This window comes from Stylophora pistillata, chromosome 13 (genome assembly GCF_964205215.1).
Source record: "Stylophora pistillata chromosome 13, jaStyPist1.2, whole genome shotgun sequence".
Classification (NCBI taxonomy): domain Eukaryota; kingdom Metazoa; phylum Cnidaria; class Anthozoa; order Scleractinia; family Pocilloporidae; genus Stylophora; species Stylophora pistillata.
In genome coordinates this window covers 20921818-20939337 of record NC_142531.1, presented here as the reverse complement: position 1 = coordinate 20939337, position 17520 = coordinate 20921818, and the positions used below count along the sequence as shown (strand labels likewise).

At 37.3% G+C, this 17520-nt stretch overlaps 1 protein-coding gene across 4 annotated transcripts in view; it reads left to right on the top strand.

Moving 5' to 3' along the window:
* Positions 1-15807, top strand: part of LOC111340478 (putative ATP-dependent RNA helicase DDX60) — a 33620-nt gene extending 17813 nt beyond the window's left edge. For 2 of the 4 annotated variants that reach the window (XM_022947331.2, XM_088742731.1), the window contains 29 exons: positions 7-127; positions 768-883; positions 995-1173; positions 1737-1785; positions 2003-2197; positions 2504-2697; positions 3317-3445; positions 3633-3782; positions 4128-4247; positions 4628-4723; positions 4993-5108; positions 5234-5319; positions 5647-5783; positions 6610-6714; positions 6803-6925; positions 7309-7484; positions 8758-8934; positions 9271-9397; positions 9718-9870; positions 10102-10206; positions 10852-11052; positions 11439-11543; positions 11818-11962; positions 12167-12276; positions 12498-12651; positions 13019-13236; positions 13516-13649; positions 13916-13978; positions 14398-15807. In XM_022947331.2, coding sequence (XP_022803066.2) covers positions 7-127; positions 768-883; positions 995-1173; positions 1737-1785; positions 2003-2197; positions 2504-2697; positions 3317-3445; positions 3633-3782; positions 4128-4247; positions 4628-4723; positions 4993-5108; positions 5234-5319; positions 5647-5783; positions 6610-6714; positions 6803-6925; positions 7309-7484; positions 8758-8934; positions 9271-9397; positions 9718-9870; positions 10102-10206; positions 10852-11052; positions 11439-11543; positions 11818-11962; positions 12167-12276; positions 12498-12651; positions 13019-13236; positions 13516-13649; positions 13916-13978; positions 14398-14500 — 3887 coding nt within the window. In that variant the 3' untranslated portion in view covers positions 14501-15807. The remainder of the gene's footprint in view (positions 1-6; positions 128-767; positions 884-994; positions 1174-1736; positions 1786-2002; positions 2198-2503; positions 2698-3316; positions 3446-3632; positions 3783-4127; positions 4248-4627; positions 4724-4992; positions 5109-5233; positions 5320-5646; positions 5784-6609; positions 6715-6802; positions 6926-7308; positions 7485-8757; positions 8935-9270; positions 9398-9717; positions 9871-10101; positions 10207-10851; positions 11053-11438; positions 11544-11817; positions 11963-12166; positions 12277-12497; positions 12652-13018; positions 13237-13515; positions 13650-13915; positions 13979-14397) is intronic. The other 2 variants (XM_088742733.1, XM_088742732.1) reach the window with 2 other exon arrangements.
* Positions 15808-17520: the final 1713 nt, after the last annotated feature.

Genomic DNA, 17520 nt, shown 5'->3' with positions numbered 1-17520 from the left:
CTGCAGTTTCAGTGGTGCGTTCTAATGTAGACTCCACCATGAAGCTCAGGCGCCTTACTGAAGTGCAAAGTGATCTTGTGAATAATTATGCTGGGAATATTCGAGCAGAAATTAACGTCCTGGCAGCGTAAGTCGATAAAAAGCAAAAGCCGTGTCTTTCAAGTGGCTTAATGCTTGTTTTTTCCTCTTTGGGGGAACTTGTAAAGTATTCGTGACTCATCCTTGTCCACTCGTGTCCATTGATCTTGAACTTGGTGTGCACCGTCGCCTTTACTTTAACAAAGTTAAAAGAGAAACAAATTTTTCTAAGCCAGCAAACATCAGCGACCAGTGATGCTACATTTTATGCTGGGCGTTTTTGTCAGGGCACAATGTTTTTTTTTATTGTTTTACTCATTGTGACAACTGATTGGTTGTATGTTTCTTTTTGTTATGTAGTAGCTTATAATTAATTGAAGTGCTGATTTATGTACGGTCAGGCTCGAAAATCCTGACAAAAACATGGTCACTTAAAAATGTGTCGAGCTTCAGAAATTTTGTTCCTTTAGTTATCAACTACGAGTTCACTACTTAAAATGAGCAAGTCGGGCATTTCGAATCGCATTCCGAAGGGGATGTAAGACTAATTGAATTGACGAGCTTGGTCAATTCAAGTGAGCTTAACAGACCTTAAACCCTGAAAACAACTTGTTACCCTATTGTATTGTGCAGTTGTTGTTTTTTTTTTGTTTCTAATGTTTTATGACGGGTTTGTTCATGCTCTACAGAGAGATGAGTGACGACGAAATATCTAATGTTGGTCAAGAATTTGATGAACGATACCACTGGCGTTCTCATAAGCTTCTTTCTGATGATTATGACAGAACAAAGAAATCTATTACTGGTAAAATACCTCCAATCTTATTAAAGTTGAAATGTAACCAGCAAAGAATTATCTTCGCTCTACGACATCACAGCTCATTTTTAAATGATGTTGTCGATACATCTGTTTCAGATAATCCTCCAAACGATCCTTTGCTAAGGAAACGGTATTATAAGGATAAACAAAAGTTTGCCCGTTTTCGAAGATTCTACGGCAACTCACTGGTTGGTGGCAGTGATCAACAAATAAGCATCCCTGACCCAGAGTCAGGATCAAAGAAGAAAACAGGAAAAAAAAAGGAAAAAAAACAGGTTAGTTTTGTCAGGGAGACAATTATAGAAGTCAATAATGTTCAACAATATATGTGCACGATCCTTCGCAGTAAAGCACTATTTAAGCAATAGTGAAAATCAGACCTGAAAAAAATTCAGGCCTGTACGGGATTCGAACCACTGACCTCTGCGATACTAGTGGGTTTATGTCGAATTAATTTGATGGCCTGCTCCCAGTTGGCTTGTTAGCTCAATTGGTAGAGCGCTGCACTAGTATCGCAGAGGTCAGTGGTTCGAATCCCGTACTGGCCTGAATTTTTTTCAGGTCTGATTTTCACTATTGCTTAAATAGTGCTTTACTGCGAAGGATCGTGCTCATATACGTTTCATAACCGCAGTTCATATATATGTATTTCATATGTTTGTTGTTTGAATGTTAAACAAGTTTTTTTTTTTTTCTTTTTTTTTTTTTTTTTTTCTTTTTATCGTTGGAACGATAGATTTCTCGTTGTTTGGGACCCCTGATGATATACTCGCCTTAGTTTTTGATATGATACTTCAATTGTTTTCTCGAAACGTGCTCACTTTTAACTTTCTTACAGGGCAAAAAGGCTGCAGCAATTATCGAGGAACGTCTTGACGAAACCTCGAGTAAGTCTGTAATATCATCAGTTTCATGTGTTCTGCAACTATTCCGCAGTAGTACTCTACGTGGGATAAGATGACAAGTTAGGAACTTATCTTCCCAAATTTATTAGCATTTATGTCACTGCAGAAGTACGAGAGAGAGAGAGAGCAAATTCCGGCCTCCACCCCGATTCAATGAAAAAGTATGAACTTTACTTTTCGCAACTTTTTCTTTTTACAGAGAAAGCGAGATTGGAAGATCAAAAAAAATGGGATGGCATTGTAAGGGACATCGAAACAAATCTGAGGAGAGATAACTTCAGCGATATTCTTAAATCGATTGATAAATTTCTATTAGTTTGCAAATTTCCAGAACTTCGTCTTCGTGCGCTCATGAAAAAAGTCGACAGTTGCTTTGACGCCTGGAAACAGATAAGTAAGTAATTAAAACGAAGAGTCTCGTATGACTTTACGTTAGCTATGTTGGTAGAGCAGAAAAACAGAATAGCGGCCATGTTAGAGTTTTAAATCAGTTTTCTTGGATTTGAATTCCTTAAGTTCTACTACGATTTCCTTAAAAAAAATCCTTCTATTTGTTCCAAGAAATTTTCCTAGCTTCTTACAACGCCATAGAGAATGTTCTTTTGGAAGAATAGGAAATTCTCCCAAAAGAGTCTTACCTTTGCTCGACAAGGATAATTAAATTGCACTGCAGTTTAACAAATTACTATTTTCAACTTAGGAAATGCTGACAAAGAATCTAATGACATGAAATATCCTGTACTTTTGATGGAAAGCGTTCACAAAATCTTTCAAGACCTATCGAGTGTCATGGAAGAAAAGAACAAAAAGAAACTTGCTAGAATAATGCAAAAGCTGGGGTTTAACGACCTTGTGCCCTTGTTTTATGAGATGCCACCAGATCGTGAGGCAAAGGTAAATATGCCATTTCGTATCAATCGCCCAACGTATACATGCAAATCTTGGTTTAATGTAGTTTTAATACTCTTCTTATACGCCACAGTCAGAAGAGAAAGAGTAATCGATATGCCTTAAACTTCGCTCTCTCTCTTTCTGTAACGAATACACCATTCCAAAAAGAAAAACCTTAGCAAGTCTTTCCAGTCGATGAACGTTTTATTTAAACTAAAGTGGAAACCCATACTCAAATTGAAACAGATGTCTAAATTTATCTGTCCATATGACTTCAAATTACTTCCCAAACGACTTTCTTGACCTTGTTTACTGGAATTTCGAATCTCATAGAAAAAGTAAGATACTATTTATACAATACATAAACTATAATTGTTAAAAGGGAAGATCAGAAATGATCATCGGAAATGAGCTGTATCACAAGAAGCCATTGAAAATTGACGGATCCGTATTTCATTTAAGTATGAATGAACTTTCGTAAACGAAAGTTGTTGACATAGCTTTTAGTTACATTTTATTAAAGGTATCACTTGTCCAAAGATATCATTAAAGAGAATGAGGACTGTCGAGATGAGAATAAAGAAACCTACAGATATAAGTAAAAAATTTTTTTTGATCCTAGACCGAACAGCTTTCTGTTCACACCACAAGCGCAAGATTCCAACTTGAATACATGGGGCATTTGCTGAAACGGGAAGAGAGAACCGATCCGGACTCTCGGGTTGAAAATTTTATTCCGGATACATGGCAGGTATATATGAATAGATTTGTTCACCATACGTAATGGAAAACATGCGTGTTCTTGAAACACTAATGTCTCAATGAGAAGTTATACTTAGTGTCCTTGCAAAGCCTTTATTAGCATCACTTCATGCCAACCTCGGTTTTGAAGAAAATTGTCTACTTTAATGCCGGAGTATTTCTTGTTTATTTCGAAGCGCGAACTTCTCGATGCTGTTGATAACAATGAGTCAGCGGTCATAGTGGCACCAACTTCGTCAGGAAAGACTTACGCCTCCTACTATTGCATGGAGAAAGTTTTAAGGCAAGACAATGACAGTGTAGTGGTCTATGTTGCACCGACAAAGGTAAAGTGGCTTTCCTTGGTATTCTCTTTCTGTAAGCAACAACCTCGACTTGGTTCTGTATCGAGGCGGGGTTCAAGGAGAAGTACACTCCACTTTTTTAGTCCTAATCTCTATCGAAGTTTGTCACAAAATAACCCCCTGAAGCCACCGTTTTGATCAGCAACCGTTTCAAAGTTATTCTTTTTTCAGCCTGGTCAAGTTTTGGATAACTGTGTACGACTCAATGAGATTTCATTTCAGTGTTGAATCCACATAGAATCATTTCAAAGAAACAGCAAGGTTGGTTGTCTTATTTTATTTACTGTATTATTGTGATAACAAATCAATAGTTAATGTCTCCTCTAGGCATTAGTCAATCAAGTCGTTGCTACAGTTGATGCACGGTTTAAGAAAAAAATGCCTGAAGGAAGATCAATGTGCGGTGTTTTCACGAGAGACTATCGTCAGAACACACTAAATTCCCAGGTAACTATAAATAAATTTAAAAAATAGGTAACCTAAGTATCCTTCGTTTTCCCTTCGATCAACTCCTATTTGTTTAACATCCTTTGAAAGTACTAAAAACGTATGAGAAAATCCCTGAGATCTCACTGTCTTAGAAACTTACTATTGTTGAGGAAATACTTTTAAAGTTAATCCTAATACTATATGAGATTCTTTATATTGGATCAACTCGTCTGACTGTTTTACATCCTTTGAAAGTATGAAAAAGTATAACAAAACGCAACAGATCTCACTTTGCTAGAAACTTGCAATTGTTAGAGAGATACTTTTAAGGTTAATCTTTTAAGATTAAAATATAGTAGAAAATTTCAGTACCCTATTGTTTGCCATTTTACCTACAGATTCTTGTTACAGTCCCCCAGTGTTTGGAGATCCTCTTCATTTCTCCACACAGACAGCATTGGACTAAGAATGTCAAATACGTGATTTTTGATGAGGTAAAAGATCGCCATATCCTTCGTTTACCATGTCAACTAGTAAACGTTTGTCAAACCTGCAGTTTTGCTGAGCTGGATTGTTGAATTAAGAAGATGGGTTTATTGAAGATGCTAGTGCAGACTACTTCCTAAATGTCTGTTTTTTTTATTGCTTTGTGGTAAACGAAGTGTTGTTTCATTATCAATTGATCTAGTTTTACCCTTATGCGCAAGTGAAAAATTGAAGGAAAATGATTTAGACTAGGTAAATTCAATGACGCTGTACTTAGGTTCATTGCATTGGTTCGGAAACTGGAGCTGAAGTGTGGGAGCATCTCCTCCTTATGATTCGCTGTCCCTTCCTGGCGCTGTCGGCAACCATTGGAAATCCAGAGGATCTAAGACGGTAAGAATTGAAGAAGATATATCAGTTTCTCTCATTAAAGGCTTTAGTTCAACTACTGGAAAAATATTTTCCATGACGTCCTGTTTGATGACAGAGGTTGAAAGAATTCATTCTGTTATGTACAGCTGGCTGCAAGCCGCCCAAGACTTTCGTGAAAAGGAGGACAGAAAAAGCAATGAAGATATAAGGAAGTCATATAGGGTCAGGTTAGGTAGGAAAAACAAACACTTAATTAGAATACTATGAAATGTTTATCCTTGTGTGCTTTGAGCTCACGTTTACTTAATCCTGTTTCCCGAGTAAACAGAACAAAGTGCTTTTCATAGACTTTCTCCCAATACGGCCTCTAAACTAAGAGCCACTCTTTATAATAGCTTATTTCGAGCTAATTGTGGCACCACGCTTCGTGAAGGTATACTACTTCTTGTTAAGCATAAACTTTTATAGTGACACGCGATATTAGTTTATTCTTAGGAACTTATCTTTATTTATTCCAAGTTTTTATCGATTGCTTTTAATTCCTTTGCTTATTTTAAAGTTAAATTTGAAGAACGGTACTCCGATCTGGAAAAGAGCATTTACCTTCCAATTCCTAAGGCAAACGAAGGTAGCGATGTTAACGGCAACAAGGAGTTTGTAAGACTTCATCCATGTGCCCAGCTAGGATACAAACAGGTACATTCAAGATTTTTAAACTTTAGAAACTCTTTACGGTGACCATTTTACGTTATCAACTCAGTTAAATTCATCCCCATCATTCAATATTTAACAGCTTTCTTTTATTGGCAGAGCGTAGTGACCGAAGTGAACTGTAAGGGTGCATTTCACTGATGAAAATAAGTGCGATTTAATTGATTTTCCCTCAGTCTAATCATTACACCACTAGTGATTTGTTATTTTGTCTGTAATGATACTTACTAAATAATTCATGTAATGTTTTCTTTCTTTTGACATTCTTTTATTCGTTTGATTTCATTCTTGATCCAAGCGCATAGTTTTCTTCTTTTGGAATCAGACAACCCATTTCAGTATATATTGTAGCTTGAATTATAGTAGCATTTTGATTGGATCTTACTAAGGGGGAGGACAGACCTGTCAAAAACATTTTGCTTTTTTTAACGAATACAAAATAGATTCTGTGCTGCTGTGGTTCTGTACACAAAATTCTTCTGTCACACAAAATGTGGTAACAAAATCCGTAGCGAACTTGGCTGCACCTCATTAATATTCCCACTTTTTCGCTTTTACCAAATTTTTACGTCGTCTCTGATCCATTAGTGTATCATGAAACCTACGGCAACATCGATTATTTCCTAAGATTATGAGGTTCAAACGAACACGTGGCCTTGTAGCCAAACTTTATTTTCGAGTTCGTTCTTGATTCGTGTTTTTTAAGAGACATCTTTGACAGATTTATGAATTGTTAACCCAGACACTACCCTCCTTTTAATTCGAGCTATTTACGTAAATTTATCACCTGCTCTTTTTCTTAAACAAACAGCTTCTAGAAAATGGTTTTCCAGGTGATATGGCACTTACACCAAAAGAAAATTTGCAGTTGTATGACACTATGGTTAGTGTGTGGCCAGACTGTGAATCACTCCAGGTTAGTGGATTAGTCATATAAAATATTTCAATCTTGCTAATGCCGAAGGAGAAACTAAGGATAATGTAAATAAAATTTTTCCTGGCAGAATCTCCGTCCTGAGACATACTTCCTGGAAATGAAATTGATCCAAAAGGGTCATGCTCGACAATACGAGAGTGATCTGAAGAGGGAATTCAAGTCCTGGGCAGACAGCAAACAGTTGACAAAGGTAAAAAAAAAAATCGATATGCCTTTCTTTGTGCCAGCTCTCAATTAGCTTATCAGCTCATTTGATAAGGCACTCCACTGGTAGCGCAGAAGTCATGGTTAATTTTTTTTCAAGCTTTATTTTCAATACTGCTTGAGTAACTTTCATAACTGCACTGATCTCTCTCATTTTCATGCATTAAAACGCAGTTTCAAATATATCGTATTCATCTATTGACAGCCGTTATTTCTTCCTTTCGTAACGTGTAACCGTGCTGAACTAAACGAATGGAAATAAAATTCTAATCAACAATGAAAACGAAACACCCACTTTGTAGGATACAGGCTATAGTTGTCTCACTTTTTCGAATTGGATCAGGACTCTTTTTCTCTTTTCTTTTTTAGGTTCAGTCAGTTATTACTTCTTTGAACTCAGCTTTTGTGGAAGCTCATTCTTCAACTGAAGAACAATGGGGTAAACTGAGAATGACATCGTTTGGCAAAAGTTTCATAAAGAAAATTTTTGATAAACTTATCGACCAGCTTAGAGCACAGGAAAAACTGCCTGCCTTGGTGTTTAGGTTAGTGAGGATTATTAAGAGTCAACTTTAAATTACAACATTAAATCTCAATTAATCGGTAAGTAAGGGAAGGTAAGCACAATACAACGCTATTAACTAATGTGCAATATGAAATACACGCATCGTATTAGACGTTTTGTTGTGTATTTTTACGAGTTGTGCTGTATTTTGACAAAATACAAATAAATAGTAAGAATAATCAGCGATACTACACAACAAAACTTCTAATAAGTTATTTATTATCCAACACGCCAAATTGTTATTTCAGTGCGGGCGAATTTCGCGGATATCTATTTACGGAGAGTGCGTATACAAAGCGGAACGGATATGGCGTGTTGCTGTTTCTATTTTCTTCAATAAATAATGAAATTTCACTGTCGTTTAACTGTTTTTCTTCGTTCGATTTATTCAATAAGCTTGGATCAATATTCGCCAGCCATTCCGACTCTTCGTAGTCAGAAAAATTATTAAATTGTCCGCCATATTTTTTCTAATTTCAATCCAATTCGTCGCTTGCGCCATGCGATAAGACCTCTCTAACCGGTTCTCTGGAGTGCAAATACCGTGTGATATTTGTACTCGGCTCAGGCGTTATTCGTACTCTACGAATTGTAGTTTGGACAATAAACACCTTGAAGGTAATGCAATAAACTGATAAGTTGTTCACATGGCCATTTCATAACTTTTTTTAGATATTTAACCAGAGATATGGTCTGTTTTTTTTTTTTTTTTTTTTAATTTGGAAAAGCAAGCATACCCATTCCCTTTGTTGAAAAAGGAGAAAAGCTTTCGGTAGATTTATTAGTTTATCAGGATTAGGCAAAGGAGACGTGTTAAACTAAATGACCGAAGCCTTGATTTTCCAGCAGTTATTTTAACAAGTCCATTAAGGTTTATAGAATTGCAAATCAGTCAGATAACATCGTAAAAAAGGGTATGATTATTTATCGTGGTAAAATACATTGATCATCATGATGAATTATTGTTGCATGCCCCACAATGTAATCACTTCTGATGCAAATCGTGACTGTATGTTGCATAATATTTATATAACTATTGGTCTTCATCATGCGTACAGGTCAACTGGATGCGCGTCAGCTTTTGAAACATTGAGCAACGCCCTGATTATTTAGCTTTCAACCACCGTCTTGTCTTGTTGTGCTTTGTGCTTTTGCGGAGCATCCATTCTATCTTAGTTAAAAATTCATCAATAAGTGAAATTACGTTCAGATCCAAATGTCCATGTTAAGATCTGTTTTATTCTCCTTTATAGCGATGATCGTAAACTGTGCGAACATTTGGCACTCGGTTATGCTGAGAAACTAGAAATGAAGGAACAAATTATGCGAAGAAAGGCCAACACAAGAGAAGAAATAAATGCACAAAAGAGACAAGGAAAAGCTGAAAAAAAGTTGCAGAGAAAAAGAGATGAATTATCAAAAGAGAAAAGGTAGTCAGCTCAGTGATTCGATCTACCTTAATCGACTTATGACAATTAAGCTACAATAGAACCCCAGTGACTTTCTATTTTTCTTTTAGTGCATTAACTACGCAGTCTTTCATTTGGACAGTTTTCTGAACTATTTTTATAGTTTTGGAGGTGCTTCTGGAGCAGAGCTCAAGTTTTTGTATATTAACTTCTTACCAACCTAGCGTGGGGGCCATACGGGGGAACATTGGCTCGAGGTCATAGCAATGTGGACGAGTGCAGCGAGATCAGTGTTAAAACGACCCAGAGCCTTGTTGTTCTTGTTTCTTTTTGCTTGTTTTCTGTTGCTTTTACAAGGTATAACTGCTCTCCAAACAGAGTAAACAGCGAACCGGATGACCAAGATGAGAGGAATGCTATTTCAGCCTCGAACGAAGTTCTACCAGAGTGCACATTAGCATTTACATTTTGGATTGGAAAAGAGGTAGGAAGCGAATGAATGCTGTTTCAATAACAATAACAGTGGTTTAAGACTCTTTCTTAACCCAGAAGATCAGTTTTTGAGTTTACTTCTATAGGTCGCAAACAAAAATGCTGTTTTTTCCGAGCAATTGTACGACTGCGCTTTAAGACTATACAATATCAGCAGTAGCCAAGAGAAGAGGTCCCCTTGCAGGAGCTAATATAATTAATGCCATTGAACACATTGTTTTAAAAAAAGCTGTTATCATGTTTCTGACACACTTGTAAAAAAAGATGTTATGAAGACAAAACACGAACTGCCTAGTTAAATTTAATTTCTAGGATTACGAAGAGATAATGAGAAGAATCTGGTCCATCCCTGACGAATCGTCATTCAAGCGCGCTCTAAAACGAGGAATCAGTTTTCATCATAGTGGATGTAACGCCAAAAAGCGCTCCGTCGTGGAGATGTTGTTCAGAGGCAAATATCTGCAGGTTTGATCCCATTACCGGTATGTAAATGTTAATATCTAGGTGGAATCGCGAAAACTCATTGGTTTTGAATATTTTGGCGTAAAATGGGATTGCAAAGGAAGATTTAAGCGTTTATTATGACTGAGAGTAAACAATGAACCCTATTGAAAGGAGTGTTACCCTCGAATCCGCGATTGGGCAAGCAGTTTCAAATATACTACACTGCATTTCAGTTTTCATTTACCTTGTCAGGTGGTTAATTCAACATCAACGTTGGCTCTCGGTATTCACATGCCTTGCAAGACAGTCGTGTTTGCTGGAGACTCGCCCTACTTAAATTCACTGCAGTACCGACAGGTAATTGAGTGGGAGATATCTAACTTACCGCATCGCTAATTCTCGCTGAGCAACATTTTCTAGTAAATAATTTCTGTTATTGCGAGCGATTTTGTAAAATATTAATTCGATTTAAATATAAAAATTAACGTTAAAAATCATCGACGTTTCGACCGTTCGACGATCAATCTCAAGTTTAGCAGTAAAAAAAAAAAAAAGAATTTACTTTTTAACTTGAAAATGACCGTCGAATGGTCGAATCGTCGTTGCTTCTTAATGTTAATTTTCTAAGTGAAATCCGTTTCTAAAAATTTGTTGATTCGCATTCATTTAATGCTTCTCTTTCAATTCCTGGATAGCAAAACGCGGAGGTTTCATTAAAAGCTGGTTACCGCTGGTCTACCACCGTCTGTTGAGCCTGCGAGCAAGATCTTGTGTTTATCACAGCCGCCCATTAAACAATCGAGTCTTTTCTGGGGAAAGTTTTTGAAACCCCTGCATAAAATAGTTCTCTTTACGCATGTGGTGAATAAGCTGTAGAGTCTAAAGAGTATCTAATGTTTGAGGGTAATTTTTGACATGCTACACTCGTGTCACTGACCAATGGCCGTAATATCTTTGCCAATTCCACGGGTGTTAGCCTAGGGCTTTACTTATTATTTTCAGATGTCTGGAAGGGCGGGTCGGAGAGGTTTTGACCCCTTGGGAAATGTCATTTTCTTTGGAATTCCTTACCGTAAAGTCCAACGCCTCATGACGGCAAACATCCCGAAGCTTGTGGGCAACTTCCCCATCACTGTATCATTGGTACTGCGGCTGCTTCTGATGACGACCAAAGCAAATGACAAGAAAGATGCCCTCACTAAGGTTTTTAAGGACTCTTTTGAATGAATTTTTCAATGGCTACTTTTCTTTCATCGATCAATAGATATCATAATATGATAGGATGCCTTCAGGCATTTAGTGTGCCTCTTGCCCTTGACTCACGCCTGATTAAAAAGCCCATTCATGCTGATATTGCAAAACTACAATATGTAGTGTGTAAAAATAAGTTTCTGCTGCGTCATTGTTTTGCGCATAAAAATACTCCCAACCTTAATGAATACATGTACTCGTAACAAAGTAAAGACAAGATAATTTACGATTACAACTTTTACAAGTGTTTACAATGTTGATTGTTAGTTTCCATGCTTTAAATTTGTTTAGTTACCCAAGCTCCTAACAATTATATGTACTCGTAAATCCCTTTTCAGGCCCTAGCATTGCTTTCTCATCCTTTTATTTGCCGAAAATACCCGCAGATGGAAATCCAGATCAAGTTACATTTCCTCTTCAGCGTTGAACTTCTGACTAGACTGGTGAGTGGTATGGCCAACTGTTTAGCATCTCTTTAGGTGACACATCCGCCCTTGAAAATTTTGTGCAGTAGAGACCTTTCTGTATGTCTAGTAAGGTGCGGTCTCTCACATAAGAAGGGAGAATACTGCGTTGGTTTTAGTCAGTTTAGCACAACATAATTTGATCACGTAAAGCATCAATTCAACATCTAATAAATAAAATTTCACAGCCTGTCGTTAGCCTGTACGAAGAGATTAATTTGTAACCAAAGTCTGGTTTCCCGCTTATTTCCAGTCTCTTGTAAACAAAGAAACCGGAGCTCCACAAGAAATGGCTGGACTGGCGACCCACCTTCATTACCATGAACCTTCCAATTATGTTCTGGTCAGTTTTCTACAATGTGGTCTCTTCCACAAATTGTGTAAGCCAGGGACAAACGGTGAGCCCATAGCTCCTTTCAGACTGATCGATTGATTAGAATACACCTACTTTCTAGCAGAATCACACATTTCAAAAGCTCAGGGAAAACGATTACTTAACACAACTGTTATTATCAGCGTGTTTCTTTTTGGTAAACTTTGGATCTATTCTTCGCGTATCAATCTGCGTTAATTATGTTTTTTTCCACCTCGACCTTTGACAGGTAAATTTTCCGAAAATGTTATGAGGAAAATGGTGCTTGTTCTCAGCCACCTAATTGGAAGAACTTATCTTCATCCTTCTCTCATGCTAAGGACTCCATCTTCTTCAAAAGTAAGCATATCCTTCCCTGGGAAATTTATTGTTCTGTTCTAAGAATTAGTTTGTTGATAAGCGCAACAAACTAATGGGAGGGGGGGGGGGGGGGCTCATCTTTAAAACGAGTTTAGTGTGGATTTCTCTCCCACACGCCAAAATAGATTTTGTAGCGTCTAACTGCTTGGTTTCTTCGGTGTGCAAATCATGGAAACGTTTGCATTTCGGATTGAATGCAGGTAATTTTGGAGGATCTCCCGAGCGAATTTGCCAAGGCAGTCAAAAGCTACAACCGTCGGGTCACCGATGTGTTCAGTCAGTACCTTGCCACAGTAGCTAAGTGGCTGGAAAAGGACAGAGGAGAGGATAACAAACTCCCTCTATCAGGAATAGGTAAGAATTATTTAATGAGTATTCTTATTTGCATAATTTTGATACTTTTTGATAAATTGAAATAAATTTTCAAAATGTCACTTTGATAAAGAAATTCCAAGTTTCCGTATGTCTGTTCAGTAATAAATTACAGATGACGTCAGAGTGTGGCACGCGATACGCAGCGGATCGAGTGTGTCACTGTTGTCCTGAGACTTGGAATGTGTAATGTTTCTTTTATATGAGAAAAAAAAGCAAATAGTTATGACATCAGTGCGTTTATTCTCTTTAGATTAAAAGTAAGAACTGTATTATTCAGCTTATATTATTTGAGTTAAAAAAAAGCACGTGTAGATTGCTGAATACAGTTGATCTATTTCTGTCGCAGAATTTCCAAAGAAAGCCAGCATTGATGATATTGACGAGCACGATATGATCAAAGTCCTTGCGAACTCTTCTATACAGTATTCGGCGTGTTCCTCCTTCGCTGCGCTATCAGGAAACACCGACTTCTGGTTACATCCTTCGAGCTGCAAAAAAACTGACGATGAGGCTAACAGTGGCGAGGAAGAAGAGGAAGAAGAGCCGCTTAAATATCTGCTCACGGTGAAAATTGTTTGTTTTCGTTTGTTTTTACATGGTTGCCACGTTCGCCACTAATATTGTTCCCTCTGGAAGCTCTTCCTAAGCAGACTATAATTAGCAAAAGATTTCTCCTCAACCCCTTTTACACCAGCGAACGTGTTTCACCCGGTTTAACCGAGTGAAAATCAGAAACAGAGAATTGAAAAATTGAATTCACCATCGTAAGGTTTCAAGTAGTCACTAAGTCGTATTTTCCATGTGCCAAATTGGAAGTCAACAAACAATTTTTTTTTGTTTTAGATCATTCGTCAAGATGTCTACACGGACATGAATCTCGTTCCCATTCTTCCAGTCATGAATACCCTACCCCTGAATGCTTATGCTCTGGATTTTTTTAAGCATGGATCTTCCATAGTCATTGAGAATGAAAACGGGTAAGAAAGTAAAACAGATTTGTTACCCTCTGTGCCAGGAAAAGGTTCATCACATGCTGTAAATAAGCATCAGTATTTCTTCATTTAAACCGTTCTTTATGTTTTATTAAATCTTATTCTTAAATCGCGAAATTGCTAGAGTACAGAAAAGCTATCACCGCTGTTTCAGGTATTCTCCTCCTACTAGCTTGTTATTTCACTTCCAGAACTCTTTCAATCTTGTAAAACTTTCGTTTTGATTTTGACTATCTGCACTGATTTCACAGAATGCAAGCTGGCGATGTTTACAATGTCCTCAAGGAGTTTAACCTCACTATTAAGTCAATCAGGTAATTCTTGTTTCAGAAGAATAGGCAAGGTTCAAGAAGGTGATAGTATAGTAATGGAACGCTCCTGAGAGTAGCAAAGAAATGTACTTTTTTTTATGAATTTTTGCGCATCAAAGTTTGTAGTTATATCTATTACACCTAAGTACTTTGTTTTAAAAAATATTTTTGACAGTGCCACGGTAACCACGAAAGCTTTAGTTTTTTTCCTTGTTAAGGTAGGAATTACACTTTTCAGAAATTTTTTCCAAATATGACTTTTAAACTTCAACACTCGCTGAGAAATTTAAACTCGCTATTTGAAAGAAAGTGCAGCTTCTTTATGATAACGTGCACAATTCATGAATGACACAACACATTTGTTGTCGATCGATTAAGTAACTAGTTCAAAATGACTTACTCATTTTTTCCTCCTTTTACAGTTGTTCACTGGAACAGCTGGGTCCCGAAACTGACAATGTGGTGTTGGCTTTTAAGCAGCTGGCTCAGGAGTACGACGAGAAGTTCAGCAAGGAGTTTCAATGAAGCAGAGAAAATTACATTTTGTTGTGGACTTACGAGGCTACAGCGAACCACTGTTGCAGATATCGCTGTTGATAAGAGTGTAGACCACTTTAAACCACTGTCGATTTGTTTTTTTATTACAATATCAACGTCAAAGTAAACGATTTTTTTCAATGCGTGACCATTGCTTAACACGTTGACGCGAGCAACGTTCAGTCTGCAATCTTATCGACAACGGCAAATTGGCCAATTTTAGATTGCAACATTACTGCCGATTGTGGTAGAAAAGTAGTTGATGCTAAGAAGTTGTAGAGAACACGAAAAGATAGTAGTAGTAGTAGTCGTCGTCGTCGTCGTCGTCGTCGTAGTAGTAGTAGTAGTAGTAGTATTAGTAGTAGTAGTAGTAGTAGTAGTAGTAGTATTAGTAGTAGTAGCAGTAGTAGTAGTAGTAGCAGTAGTAGTAGCAGTAATAGTAGTAGTGGTATTAGTAGTAGTAGCAGTAGTAGTAGTAGTGGTAGTAGTAGTAGTAGTATTAGTAGTAGTAGCAGTAGTAGTAGTAGTGGTAGTAGTAGTAGTAGTATTAGTAGTAGTAGCAGTAGTAGTAGTAGTAGCAGTAGTAGTAGCAGTAATAGCAGTAGTAGTATTAGTAGTAGTAGCAGTAATAGTAGTAGTAGCAGTAGTAGTAGCAGTAGTAGTAGTAGTAGCAGTAGTAGTATTAGTAGTAGTAGCAGTAATAGTAGTAGTAGCAGTAGTAGTAGCAGTAATAGTAGTAGTAGTATTAGTAGTGGTAGCAGTAGTAGTGGTAGTAGTAGTATTAGTAGTAGTATTAGTAGTAGTAGCAGTTGTAGTAGCAGTAATTGTAGTAGTATTAGTAGTAGTAGCAGTTGTAGTAGCAGTAACTGTAGTAGTATTAGTAGTAGTAGCAGTTGTAGTAGCAGTAATTGTAGTAGTATTAGTAGTAGAAGTGGTGGTGGTGGTGGTGGTGGTGACTTTATTTCACGAGGGAAGCACATGACAGAATGAACAACTGATAACCCAGTGGCCCTCGAAAACCCAAAAAAAATATTATGCTAGAGCTACCTGACTTAAGCAAAAAGACCTTAAAAAATTAAAAATATGTATGATATCGTCTAAAGTTAAAAAATCAAGTCCTTCTCTGGGTGACTAATTTTTTTTTTTTTAAGCGTTGTCTTAAAACGTGAGTAACTGTCCAAAACTCTCAAAGATCTAGGTGAAGAGTTCCAATCCTTAATAGAACGAACTGTAAAAGAGCAACCACCCTCCGTAGCATAGCTATATCTAGGACAAAACAAATTTAAGTTACAACATCTTGTAAACCTCTTCGTATTAGTGCAGTAAATGGTTTGAACCTGGGGGTAACATGTGAAGGTGTAGTCTGATATGATCGAAGGTGTAGTCTACACTCACCCGGACGATCAGACTACACCTTCTTAGTATTAGATAAGGTTTGCAAGGTGCTCTCTAATAATCTCATATAAGAAGTTCAATCGAAGTCCGTGTTATACATCTTTAATCACCGATCACGCGGTATTTTTGGGAGGCTCTCTTTACACACGTCACGCGAAACGCGACTTCTCTCCCTCCAACAACGAGCGCGACTTCCTATTCCCTATATATTTCGTTGTTGTAAGATTAATTTGGTAACCTTACTCATGCAACTTTTTCAGCCTGAAAGCCTGCCAGGCTCAATGCGTGTCGGAAAACAACACAAGGTCGGTTTGTGCCCTCCATTCTAATTTTCCAATTTTGACAAGAAAGTTTAAGTTACACATTAATGTTGATTGGTTCCTATCGGAGATATATTTCCTGCTGTCAATTTGACTTTTTCCACAGGTTTAATTTATTGATTTATTTTTCAAAAGTTGGTTATATTTAGTAACAGAAATTTGTGTCGTCTGATTGTGTCTGTAATTATACTCTTCATCAACAGATCGCACTCGCTGCGCGGTCGCCCGATTTTGTTCATCATTCGTGTGATTACAGATCGAATTGGCTCCACCTTATCCTATTAACCTTACTAATTGATAAAAAGTGTCTGTTTGTTTATACAAGATTTCAAATAATCACTAACGCAACTTATCATTGATTGCTAATCGAATAGCTGTGTTTATCTTCTGTTCTCAGTCATGTGTTGGAGTATGTTGATTACAAAGCCCTCTGTTGATAGACTCGTAAGCACTTTAAACGTCACCGTTTCACTATTCACCACAGCGATTTTTGTTGACCACCAACTTATTATTTCGCGAGGAGACTGGAGCACTTGCGTGCTTGCATGCCCACACTGCCTTGTGAAAGCATTGATACTATGAAAGTCTTAAGTCTTACTTTTAAGTGTTCACAATGCACAAACAAATAAAATGTTGGGTTCAGCAAAATGTGGTAGATGAAATCAATGCACTTTATTCTAATCATTTCTAACCAGACATATTAAACACATCCTAAATGATAAACTCAAACATTATCGTTTGTAAAGTTGTCAAGTGGCGGACATTACGTTTACAGGAAAGGATTTATTGATGACAACTTTACAAACCATAATGTTTGCAAAATAAAACCTTGAGAATGACTTATAAAGGTTTTTTCTTTTTTTTAAATCCTGCTATCACGTCAATCTTAGTAGTCTTTCTTCCACTTTTGGCAAGTGATACTCTTTCATCAAAGGTTTCACCAAAGCATGATACCGTTTCAGGTGTAATGACCGTCGAATCGAAAATATTTATTTCTACGGAGCGCAACAAAACTCAAAACATTGTGTGCGAGCTTCTTAAACCGAAGATGCTTTGGAGCCGCGACCAGTTGATTTTCCGAGTTTCAAGTCCCACAAACGGCAGCAGAAGAGGCTCTCCCCCGCGTACACTCGTGAGTCTAAAACAACTTCCCCGGAGTAAACTCTACTTAAAGACTCATCAGAGGAACGATTAACACCTGCAATGAGTGTCGAAGCACAAATCAAAGCATCGAATTGCCCAGTTCTAATCTGAGGAATCCGGCGGCCGCTCGCTCAAACACGCGCATGTAAA